The 13,254-nt window shown below is 40.1% G+C and overlaps 1 protein-coding gene across 1 annotated transcript in view; it reads right to left on the bottom strand.

Moving 5' to 3' along the window:
* Window positions 1–13,254, bottom strand: part of ANKRD44 (ankyrin repeat domain 44) — a 400,403-nt gene that overhangs the window by 90,714 nt on the left and 296,435 nt on the right. Inside the window, exon 15 of the mRNA XM_006862012.1 lies at window positions 10,258–10,369. Coding sequence (XP_006862074.1) covers window positions 10,258–10,369 — 112 coding nt within the window. The remainder of the gene's footprint in view (window positions 1–10,257; window positions 10,370–13,254) is intronic.

Genomic DNA, 13,254 nt, shown 5'->3' with positions numbered 1-13,254 from the left:
TGTAAGGATTTGTTGCCTCTTTTGTGTCACTGCATTCATATGCATAGGTTAAGTTCATCAGCTTGGATCAGCTCAGTCTTCTTTCCCCCGGCCCCTCCCTTCTTTCTTCTCCTGGTTGAGCTCTGATCATCCAGTCATCCACTCCCGGTCACGTGGGTGTCATCTGCAAGTGTGGGTGTTCTTGTGCACATGCCCTCTCTTCCCATCAGCCGGCAGCTCCACTCTCCACTTGAGTCCTCCGTGGCCATGTCACTGACTCTGGGCCCAGGAGTCCTCGGGTCTCCTCGCACTGCTTGCCAACCAGGTCCCCAACTGGGTCCACAGAAGCCCTCTGAATATTGTGAGGCTTAGCTCGCCGCTTCATTGCTGCTTTTACCCCATTTTACCCTGGTGATGCATGTGTTTACCAATCTGAGCGTGCATTTCCACTGAGTCTCAGTTTTTTGTGGGGGGCTACGTTGGTGGGACCCGACGGACTGCCCCAATGTCTCCTAGTGGAGCGACCTGTTTGTTCCCGTAGTATTTGGTTTCTTGACTGCTGCTTCTATTACTGTTGATTGTGGATCCAGGCAAAATGAATTCTTTAACAATTCTCCATTTAACATGATGTTATTTATTGGTCAAGTTGTAAGGATTTTTGTTTTCTTAACATTGAGGTACAATCCATACTGAAGGCTAATTATGCTTATATATTGTTCAATCATTACTATTATCAATTTCCAAGTTATTTTTATTAATGTTTTTATGCTTTTTCTATCCTTTTGTACTTTTAACTTGTCTATATTGTTAGCTATATTAAAAGTATAAAAGGATAGTATAAAAGAGTCTGGTGTGGAGCTGTGGATTATGCACTGGACTACAAAGCCACTTTGAGCCACAAGGATGGCAGTTCAAGCTCACCAGCTGCTCCTTGGAAACCCTATGCAAGGTCACTATGGGTTGGAACCAACTTGATGGTACTTAACAACAACAACAACATACTGTTGGAACTAAAGTGAGTTTCTTATAGACAGCATGTAGTTGGGCCATGTGCATGAATCTCTCCCTTTTAATTAATGTATTTAGACCATTTACATTTACTGTCACTATTGATATATTTTTTTTCTGCTTTCAGTGTGTCCTGTTTTTCATTTCTATTTGCTTTCTCCTGCTTTTCTGTAGTTTACTTAAACATTTCTAGGAATTTCATTTTAATTTATCTACAGTGTCCTGGTGTGGCACTGTGGGTTAATGCGCTGGACTGCAAAATCAGTTTGAACTGCAAGGTCGGTGGTTCAAGCTCACAGACATTCCTCAGAAACCCTATACAGGGTCAGCACCCAGTCTACGGCACTTAACAACAACAACAGAAGCTAATGTCTGCGTGTGGAGTTACCTATGCTACAAATATCTATTAATGTAGTGGTGCATACACAGAGCAAAGGTCTAAAAACTTCTTAGACATAGCCATCCACCTTGAGGAAATGAGTCTGGGGCCTGGGGACACTAAGATCAATTGGTATAACATAGCCCATAGCACAATGTTCTATATTCTACTTTGGTGAACAGTGATGGTTCTTAAAGTTCCTAGTTTTCCTTCATCTCCGGTAAATAATAAAAAAAGATCTCTTGACACTTTAGTTACAAAACCCCCACTTCATGTCAGTAGTTAATATATCCATTCCAATGTAATAAGCACAAACTTTGAATGTTGAATGTTGAAGCTTGCCTTTGTCCCCTGCCACCAAGGACTGCAGTAGGAAAGAGGACAAGGCTGACTTCTCTGGTCTCCAGCCTAGGGTTTTTCTCCCCCTACCCCCTCATAACTGCCCCCCTTCCAGGACTGAAGGGATAGAAGTAGTGGGGAAAAAGACACACAAGGGGTCAAGGACAGTTTCATTGAATGCCTCAGATTGGGTCAGATGGCTAAACCTGTCTGTTCTTGGAATGGTCACTTAGGTTTTTCAGTGATCCTCCCCCCACCCCTCAGTCAACACTGGAGTCTGTCACCTGTAGTTCCCTCTACCTGGTTGAATACACTCTCTACTGGTAGCTTACATTCCTCCCTCCCACTGGGACATTCTTACTCGCCCCACCCCTCAGGGCAGTCCTTTTGACTCCAGGAGAAAACCTTAGGCTAGCTCTGTGGACAGGAGAAAACATGCACTTTTGATCCATCATTGATAGGGGTAGAGTTATTTCTCAAACACAGTCCCTCTTCTCATTTAAACTGCCTTTAGTGTTATCACATACCAGTCTACCACAACTTCTAAATTGTATGGGACACATCACATATCAGATATCCAAGCAGTCTCATTGAAATTATTTTTCACTAGGCTTGGGGTGAGGACTAAGGCGTGCCTGACCCAAGCCATGGAATTATCAATAACATATGCATGCAAAAGTTAGACAGTGAATAAGGAGGACCCTAGAAGAATTGAAGCTTTTGAGATATGGTGTTGAAGGAGAATATTGAAAGTACCATGGTCTGCCAAAAGAACAAACAGATCTGTGTTGGAAGAAGTACAGCAAGAGTGCTCCTTGGAAGCCAGGATGGCCAAACTTCATCTCTCATATTTTGGACATATTATCAGGAGGGACTAGTAACTGGAGAAGGATATCATATTAGATAAAGTGGAGGGTCAGAGAAAAAGAGGAAGACCCCCAGTGAGATGGATAGGCACAGTGGCAGCAGCAATGGGCTCAGGCCTAGCAACAATTGTGAGGTTGTCCCAGGACCTGGCAATGTTTTGTTCTGCTATGCATAGGGTCGCTATGAGTTGGTACCAACTCCATGGCATCTAACAACAGCAAACAACAAAGGCTTGGGTTCAAAAGAAAGCACCCCTTCCCCCTCAGTATGGAGGGGTGAGACTCACAGCAGAGCTAATTCCAAAGAAATCATCCTTCTGATCTCCAGCTTTTTATCCTCCTGAACTCTAACTTTGGAAATGGATAAGAGCGCTAATGGATTGATAAACTGATGTCTCGCTTTGAAATGTGGGACAATGATTCCAGCGCCCTGAGCCCTCAACTGCAGGTGAGATTCAAATGGTTTTATCTTATTATCCTATTAAATGATTCTTTCATCAAATGCCAAATGCATTTATAGTCATGCTAAAAAAAATATTTTCTGCCATACTACAAAGAAATAATAGAATATTTTGTCATAAAAATTATGTCTTTCACTGTTCGTAATACTGAGTCACATCCAAATTGTGATTCAAACTTTGTGGACTTTTATTTATATTCACAGCAGTGAGTGGGCTGCTAGTGGTATCAAAATATCCATTTCCACCCCCTCTGTCCCCACTCTTAATGAGAGCTCTCATAAGATTTCATGTTCCTCCTCAAAACTGAAGTAAATAGAGGAAACAACAAGGCCAGTATTGCTGACATTTCCAGAGAACACTGCCCATTGGAAAACTGCCTGCTGGAAGGTCATGAACATCCTCAATTCCATCTCTTAACAGTACCTCTGGGGATGGAAAAAGGTCATCAGAGACTGGTTTGGGCCTAGGGTTCAAGTTTGCTGGGTTTTCATCTGCTTGTCCTCAGATGACCACAGAAGGGCCCTCTGGTTTTTAACTCCTCTTCTATAATCCTGCTTTCTTAGTCTTCAAAAGCATAATTGGATATTACCATGTAAGTGAATCTTATATATACACATGTATATTTATTCAGTCACATGGCAATGGTTTCTTAAAGTCCTGTGACAAACACATGAACCAGGCCAAAACACTGAGTAGCTGATTTAAAAGCAGCATAATTTCAGTATTCAGTTGCCCAAAATAGAGATATCTTCATTCTGTCTTTAGAGAATCCTAGGAACTCCTAGAACGTACATGAAGGAGCATTTGTCATCTCCCACATATTCTTACAGCTGAAGTTCAAGTTCGCTCATAACAGTGAAAAGGGGAAGCAGCAAAGTCCCAAAAGATTTGGCAAGGCAAAATCTTATACTGAATTTCATCAGAGGCCAAGAGTTTTTAAACAATCTCTCTAAATTTCTGTAGGTACTATATTTAATTATACCGGCACATTTATTTTTCCACTTCAGTAACAAAGCCACAAAGATCTTTATAGTCACAGATAAAACTTTAGTATCATTAAAGAAAACAATATGCCAATGCAAACCTACAAGTTCCAACTAGGGGCATGATTTTCTGATTTTTCTCTTCAGTCACTAAAAACATATTCCAGATAGAGTAAAAGAGAAGCTTAGTGGTCTCCTTTGCCAACTCCCTTCCTCCACTCAAATATAAGTTTAATTTAGACACAAGATGTTTTATTGGCCCAGCAACCCTCATTCTCCTTTGATATTTTGAGCCCATTTGAATATGACTGGTCAGGGCTCTCAGCACACCTCGTGGGCAGGTTTTTGCTTGCATACCTAATATGTACATCTTCTAACAAGACCAGGTAAGAACATTGGACTTGGAAGAATTCTGAACCTTGATTATGTATCAAGACTAAGAGATTCATAGCCTTTTACAGAAGTTCTTGGCTCATAGACCTAACTCAATGTAAGTTTGAATAAGGGAAGTAGAGTGAGAACAACTAAAATAATAATTTCCATTCCTTTTATATTATCGTAAGATAGAATCAACACAAAGTACAGTTTATATACTCCAAGCCTATGATTACAGACAAGAGCCAGAAACCATGAATGCCAAGTAAGCATAAAAGTTAAATGTTAAATGTCAGAGTCCAATCAAATATACATCAAAATTAATGGTACTTATTTTGGTACAATCACAGCAATTGCTTAACTAGATGGGAGGAAGGTCCAAAGGCAAACTGCACCAGCTACACAGATCAACTGGCTCTGATGGCCACCATCCTCTTCTATTCTAGCTCCCAAAGGACAAAGCCTTTGATCTGATAGGGAAGGCCTGGGGACCCAAGTACCCTTGTTCTTAATATTCCTCCCATGGGTCAGAAGCATAGGTTAGAGAATTCCTCACAAATTCCTGCTCACAGGCTCAAATAAGCAATTCAGAGCTGTCAGAAGTCTGTTTTTCACTAGTGTACTTTGAACACCTAGCACAGAGTCAGGACCAATTGGTTAGATGGATGACCCCTGGGAGGACTAGGGTATATGTGTTGTAAGGTGAGGAAGAAGTTGGCATAGGAGTGATGAGTCTTAGAAATGCATATGGAGTCATTATTTTCTTTCTTTCCTAATATCTAGTACCCAAGGAATGGAGTCCTGGTGTGGTGCTGTGAGTTAATGTGCTGGACTGCCAGGTTGGTTTGAATAGCAAGGTGGGTGGTTCAAGTTCACTAGCCACTCCTTGGAAACCCTATAAAAGGTTACTGAGTCAAAACTGACTTGACAGCATTTAACAACAACAACAACAGTACCCAAGGAACTAGAAGTTTAAGGGAAAAGAGGGTCTTTCTTGGACTCCTATAGAGAGAGGGAACATATATTGAATTTTTAAACCAACTATAATCATTCTGGAAAATGAGAGGGGAATTTCCACCACATCTTTGTTATAAATGATCCAATGGGATTCTTTCCCCAAAGCTAAAAGTGGTGCCACTCCTACCAGTTAATACTGGTAACCTGGTCCTTTTCAGATCCAGTTCACACAGCCTCCACTACCTGCTTCTGAATGTCTTAGAATTGCCATAACCATCTCTCGGTAAATCTTAGAGAATAGGTGCTGATCTCATCAAATTTCATTATCCATCAGAATTTATGAAATTTTCTGTGGAAAGAAAACCTTTTTTGTTGGATAACAGAAATAGTAACCCCAAAAGGCTTTCCTAAAACTAAACGTAATGTGTTAAATATTATTTATATAGAAAGAAGGTGTTACAGGATGGTTAATTATTTTCATAGATACTACACTATGGAGTCCTGGTGTGGCACTGTGGGTTAATGCGCCAGACTGCAAAGCCGTTTGAACTGCGAGGTCGGCAGTTTAAGCTCACCAGTCACTCCTCGGAAACTCTATACAGGCTCGCTCTGAGTCGGAAATGACTTGACGGCACTTAACAACAACAACAACAACGCTATGGAATGAGAGATAACTTTATTAAAGTTCCTTAAAACAGTACAAGTTATTAAGTCTACAATAACAAATTTGTAATAAGTGCTTGTTGTTGTTGTTGTTATGTGCCGTGGAGTCGGTTCTGACTCATAGTGACCCTGTACAGGGTTTCCGAGGCTGTAAATCTTTACGGGAGCAGAAAGCCTCATCTTTCTCCCATGGAACAGCTGGTAGTTTCCAACTGCTGATCGTGAGATTAGTAGCCCAATTTGTAACCACTATGCTACCAGAGCTCCTTACATATCCATTGATGACATATGGCTTTCATAGAGAAACCAATTAAAGGCAGCTGTATTTTAAGTACATATTGAAAGGCAGGCTCCTAGGAGTTCTGGTGTGGTGCTGTGGGCTAATGCACTGGACTGCAAAGTCGGTTTGAACCACAAGGTTGGTGGTTCAGGCTCACCAGTCACTTCTTGGAAACCCTATACAGGGTCACTATGGATCAGAACCAACTCGACAATAGGTAGTTTCAGCAGTAAGACCTCACCCTGCTACTTATTACTTCATACACTATTAAAGTCTTTTTTATTTGGGATCTAGACATAATGCTACATTTACTAATAGGTCCAAAGCCTCTTCCATGGCAGTGCTGGTGACAGGGAGATAAATAATATTGCCTTATATTTTAACCAATGCCTACCAAGCTTGTGTTCTCAAAGCCAAGGATGGTGGTGGGAAGCGAGGTAAGGCTTTAACCTACAATGAAATCAGAATCTGGTGGTAGGGTAGACATTTCATTTGAAAATTAGGCATCCTGATTTGGGGGCCCATTTTTTCTACTGACCCAAGCTAATTCCTTGACACTTCTCCTTTTATAAGGTAGATTCTACTTTACCTGTCCTTGAATGTGGGCTGCATTTTGTGCCTAGATGCCTTTATCAACATACATAGTTCAGAAGCAACACTCCCTGACTTCCAAAGCTAGATCACAAAAAGTTATATGGGGTTTCTCTTTCTTTCTCTACAGAGAGGCTTTTGGATCGCTAAGTCACCAGGTAAGGCTCCACCATGTTGAAGAAACCATGTGAGGAAATCACATGGAGACAGAGGAGCCCACTGAACTTCAGCTGTTTGAGTCTCCTAGCCCTGGAAATAAACACATAAGTAAAGAAGACTTTAAGGTTACCCAGTTGTGGTTATAAATTGGGCTGCTAACCTTAAAGTCAGCAGTTCAAAACTACCAGCTGTTCTGTGGGAGAAAGATGAGGCTTTCTGCTCCCATAAAGATTTATAGCCTCGGAAACCCTGAACAGGGTCACTATGAGTCGGAATCAACTCCATGGCACATAACAACAACAAGTCACATAACACCAACAACAACTTAACTAGAAATGCACTACTAAGCCGCTCTTGAATTCCTGATCCACAAAAACAGTAAAAGATAACAATTATTGTTCTGTTACAGTACTACGTTTTGGAGTGTTTTTTGTTTTGTTTTGTTTACTCATAAAAACTGGAACAGAAACTATGATGGGGGTGAAAAAAGAAGCCACCCACAAAGTCAGATATGATTTTTAGCATCCACAAGAATAATATACCAACCACTAGCCTGAGACTCCAAAAACTAGGGGGCTACCACTATCGTCACTCTGACTGCGATCACAGCGTAAGGTTCTAGACAGAGCGGGAACAAGAGGTGTAGATTAAAGTTCCAAAACCTAAATCAGAGCAGCCTTACTGGTCTGACAGAGACTGGTGGGACCCTTGAGACCATGAACCTTGCACAGCCTTCATACCTAGAAGGGAGCGCACTCCTGAAGATCACTTTCCGCCAAGGAACACACAGCCTCGACAGTACAAATTCCCACCTGTGAGGAACGTGGCTCTCACAACAAGAGACCAAAAGGGCGGCATTTGCCCCAAAACAAAGTGCAGAGGCAGGAAAGAGCCAGGAAAGAAGGGAAACACAGGGAGGGAGTGGTAACAGTGTTGGTACATTGAGGGGAATGCAATTAACAACATGACACAAAATGTGTTACAGTCGATGGAAAGTTAATTTTCCCTGCAAGCATTTATCCAAATCACAATAAAATATTTTAAAAAAGAAACAGGATAATTCACCAACACATGCAGCACAAACCACCACCAGAATAATCGATTTTTATTTCTAAATTTGGTGACCTTTATGAGAATTTTCCCACATTCGTAGTTAAAAGAAATATAGTAATGACCCTAAATGGAGCTATATGAAAGCAGCAGCAAAGTCAAAGGTAAAGGAAATAGATGGGGAGTGTTCAGTCATTTTTATGTAGACACTGAATACCATTTGCTCATTACCTTTCTGCTTCATATCTTTCTTAATAGACTTTGCAGTTGAAGAAGTTCAAGTGTTTCCCCAGATAGACCTCTGAGTAACTCTGAAAAGTCACACTTCTTTTAAAGGGACAAGGAAAGTTGTTGGAGTCCAGTCAGGAGAGGAGGTGGTGGTGGTGGTGGTTATGTGCCTGCTATAGAGTCAGTTCCTACTCATAATGACCCTGCATAGGGTTTCCAAGGCTATTAAGTCTTTATGGGAGCAGAAAGCCTCATCATTCTCCCACTGGTAGTTTTGAACTTCTGACTGTGAGATTAGCAGCCCTATGCGTAACCACTATACTACCAGAGCTCCTTATTAGACCAGAGAAGAGTGAATTTGAGATATTCAGTGTTCCTGGTATAACTTAACCAAAAGTGAGACTCAGACAGTGGCAAAATGTTGGCCTGAAAGCAAGATTCAGTCGTGAGTGTCTCATTCTCCCTACCGTCCACTCTAGATCACCCAGTGTTGTCCAATCAGGAAATCTCATGTAGTAAGTCCAGACTTCTCTTTAATCACTGGAGATCTAGCAACCGCTGGCCTCAATCGTTTAGAGCAGCTAACTGCTTCTTGGTTTAGACAGAACATGTGCTAATTCCCACAATCCTCATTATTCCTGTTGTTTCCAACTGGGCTCGCTTATTTACTTTACCTTTCTAGTTCCTGTGAGGGTATTTGAACTTGTGTCCCATCTATTACAAACAGGGACTTTTCAGACCTCAAAACCAGAGGTTTCCAGGCAGCAGCTGGTTTGTGTTTCATACTGGCCTTGCAATCGACTGATTATCCTACAGTACCACACCAGGACTCTTTGATCATGATAGGTTTTTCAAAATTTTAGTGTTTTCAAATTTCAGTAGATTCTGCTGTTTGTGCCTCTGCCAGTATCTTTTGTTAAACTACACATACTATGTTCAAGGTATTCTAAAATCCGTTTACCTTCAGCTGTCTCAGAAAAAATGTCTTACTTTTATAGTAATGGGACACTTATCAAATACTATAGACCAGGCTAAGTGTTTCACATGCATACATCACGTCCACTCTGACATTCTTATGATAAAGGCATTAACTGATCTCCACTGTGCAGATGGGAAAACTGTTTCTTTGAGTGGTTAAGAAGTCTGCCCAAGGTCAGATAATAAGGGAACAAAGCTGGGATTCTGACATAAGGCAGTTTTGGAGCCTACACTACTATCATAACCACTATTTTAGAAGAAAGTGTTATCCTCAGTGAAAAATTCTCTCTGCAACATAAATACGCTAAAGCAATTAGATGTCCAGTGGGGAATGGGCAGCAAATCTCACATCACCATGACACATGCATAAAACTAACAGTTATGTGAGTCAGTATATAACACTGGTGGTGGTGGTGGTGATAATGGTTTTCCCTGGAGTCAGTTCCGTCTCATAGTGAACTTGTGTAGGGTTTCTGAGGCTGTAAATCTTTATGGGAATAGAAAGTCTTATCTTTCTCCCATGGAATGGCTGGTAGGTTCAAACTGCTGACTTTGCAGTTAGAATCCCAACTATGTTACGAAGGCTCCTTACATATAAACACTATTATTGAACACTGCAATATGAAGTTTGTCTCTGGAAATATATGCTGTTTATTTGATACATCTTAACTATCTTTAAAATACAAACTGTGTTTGTACACAGAGCTAACATCCCAGTCCAAGTTAATGTGAAAAGAATCCATTTATTTAGGAAGGATTGAAAGAGAATCAGCAGATCTATATATACATAATAAAGTGAATCAGTTTAATTGCTTATCAGAGACTATCTTCAAGGAGATTTCTAGTGGTGATTTAATTAATTAGGCAATGAGGGCATTTGTTAAGACATTACCAGTAGCAATTTCAGGTTTGTGTGTGTGTATGTGAGTTTATGTGAGGGAAAACAAAACGAAATTCTCACCAACTCCAGACACTGTCTGTGGCCAAAGGCAGCAGCATAATGAATACTATTGTATCCTTCCTTGTCCCGGATAGATGGGTTTGCATCATTCTGAAGCAGAAACTCTAAACACCTGTAAACATAAAAACAAAGTATTATTTCGAAAACATCTTTGAGTCAACAGGGATAATCAATGTAAATTACATCTTTTTATGCATGTTTTATGAAGTATTTTGGTTATTTTTAAAAGAAATCCTACAGCAACAAAGCCTTAAGGTGTGTATGTGTATGTTCATAGGCTTTATCTCAGTTTAAAATAGGCATTCTAGAATTCAGACGAGGCTTCATGAACAAGAGGGTAATTAAGTTGATCCCCTGAGATTATGGAATAATAAATTTTTAAAGGTTCATGTTTACATGACAAAAAAATCTCAAATGTGATAAAAGGTTAGGCCATAGCAACAGGGGCTTATTTTCAACCTTGCTTTTAGAGACTCTAAGGAGCCCTGGTGGTGCTACTGGATAAGCACTGGACTGAGTAATCACAAGGTCTGTAGTTCAAACCCACCAATCTCTCTGTGGGAGAAAGCTGAGGCTTTCTATTCCTGTAAAGATTTGTTGTTGTTATTAAGTGCTGTATAGTTGGTTCTGATTCATAGTGATCCTATACAGAGTTTCCAAGAAGTGATTGGTGGGTTTGAACTGCTGACTTTGTGGTTACTAGTCCAGTGCTTTTCCTACAGCACCACACCAGGACTCCCTATAAAGATTTATGCCTTGGAAACCTTATACTGGGTCAAGTTGGAACTGATTTGATGGCACTTAACAACAACAACAAAGATTCAGAACCAGTTCCATGGCAATGAGTTTGGTTTGGCTGGTCTTAGAGACTCTAAGACCAAAAGGTTAGAAAATGAAAGAAAATGTAATAAAAAGAAAGAACGTAAGAATAACTTAAAAATAAGACTAAAGGAATGAGTAAATATTTTTTTAACTATAAAGGGTTAATTCAGTGCCTATGTATGAAGAAAGGGGCACTTACAATGCATCATTAGGAATATAGGCTAGACATAATAAATTAAAAAAAACAACAACCCTTACAACAGTTGTAATTTTTCTGAAAGGTTTAAAGAGAATTATAGTATTATTTTGAAACATTCCAGAATCTCAGTATTTTTTCTATGCTAGGGGAACATGCATATCCTTTACAAGCTGAACCATTTCCTAATCAAGTAAAAATTTCAAGATTATAAATGTAAATCTATACATTAGACAAGATCTTCCAGCAGAAAATTTCTACAGTCTATATAAAAATATTTCAATGACATTTACCTATCTTTTGGCAATAAAATAATAAATCTCTCATTGTTGTTAGGTGCTATGAGTTTGTTCTGACTCATAGTGACCCTAAGTACAATAGAATGAAACACTGTCCAGTCCTGGACCATCCTCAGTCACTAATTGCTGTAGTCACTGTATCACTATATCTTATTAAGGGTCTTCCTCCTTCCCACTGATCCGCTACCAAGCATGATGTCCTGATAACATGTCCAACGTACACAGACAAAGTCTGGCCATCCTTGCTTTTAAAGAGCATTTTGGTCGTACTTCTTCCTCAGATTTATTTGTTCTTCTAGCAAGCCATGGTATTTTCAGTATCCTTCCCCAATACCATAATTCTTCTTTTAAAAAACTTTTATTGTGGATTGGGTGTAAGTTTACAGAACACATTAGTTTTCCATTCAGAAATTCATACACATTTTGTTTCCTATTACTGATTGCAATCCCCACAAGGTACCGTCACTATCCCACTTCTTGCCTGTGTTGCCTATTTCCATTTCTCCTCCTTTCCAAACACTTCTGAACTTTGTCCCTGAGTAAATGCTGCCCTTTTGATTGTAACTCATTGATTATTCTAAGATGTGCATTCCTAGTGTTATTACTCCCCTTACAGACCTGTCTATTGGAAATTGAACCATAGGAGTTCGTTCATTTTCAGACTTGAAGAGTGATGAAGGACCAAAGTCTTGGGGGGTGCCACAAATCTCTATCCAAAAACTAAGCCTGATCTTTGTTTTTAAACGATTTTTAGTTTTTTCCACATTTTTCTCCCACTCTACCCAGGACCTTCTAATGTGATCTCTTTCAAAGAAGTTGGTAGTCATAGCCAGACATTATATAATTCTTCTGATCTCAGGGTCTTCTTATCTCAGGGGCTGATGTTCACATGGCTCATTAGTCTATTGGACTAATTGCTTCCAAGCGTCTTTAATTTTCTTCACTCTTTTTTCCAGACAGGGAGAGACCAACAGTTGCACCTTAGATGGCTATTCATGAACTCTGAAGACCCAAGTCATTATTTACCAAAGTAAATATAAAATATTGTGTTTGTAGACTATGTTATGCCAGTTGATCCCAGTGTCCCCAGGCACCAGACTCATTTCCTCAAGGTGTTTGCTTACGTCTAAGAAGTTTTCAGACCTTTGTTCTCTGTATGTGCCACCACATACATGCATATATTTGTAGCATAGGTAACTACACATGCAGACATTATCCTTTGTTGTTGTTAAGTGCCATCAGGTCAGTTCCAACTCATAGCAACACTGTATAGGGTTTCCAAGGAGCTGCTGGTGAGTCCGTACCATCAACTTTGCAGTTCAAATCAACCTTGTGGTCTAGTACTTATCCTACAGCGCCACACCAGGACTCCTATCGTCTGTTAGCCCTATGCATGGGTGTAATCCCTCTCTCCTTTTCACACCCTATCAGCTAGCATGTCTATCCATGCATGCACTTGTAGAGCCCATGTTACTAAGATTAGTCAACATCACAATTCAAAGGCATCAATTCTGATCTTCCTTAGTCACTGTTCAGCTTTCACATACGTATGAAAATTGAAAATACCATGTCAGGCACATCTTAGTTCTCAAGGAAGCATATTTACTTTTTAACATTCTAAAGAAGTCTTTTGCAGCAGATTTGCCCAAGGCAATGTTGTTGTTGTTAAGTACCGTGGAG

This window comes from Chrysochloris asiatica, unplaced genomic scaffold, assembly GCF_000296735.1.
Source record: "Chrysochloris asiatica unplaced genomic scaffold, ChrAsi1.0 scaffold00045, whole genome shotgun sequence".
NCBI lineage: Eukaryota > Metazoa > Chordata > Mammalia > Afrosoricida > Chrysochloridae > Chrysochloris > Chrysochloris asiatica.
Note: the sequence above shows the minus strand (reverse complement) of the source record. Positions and strands in the feature narration are given on the sequence as shown.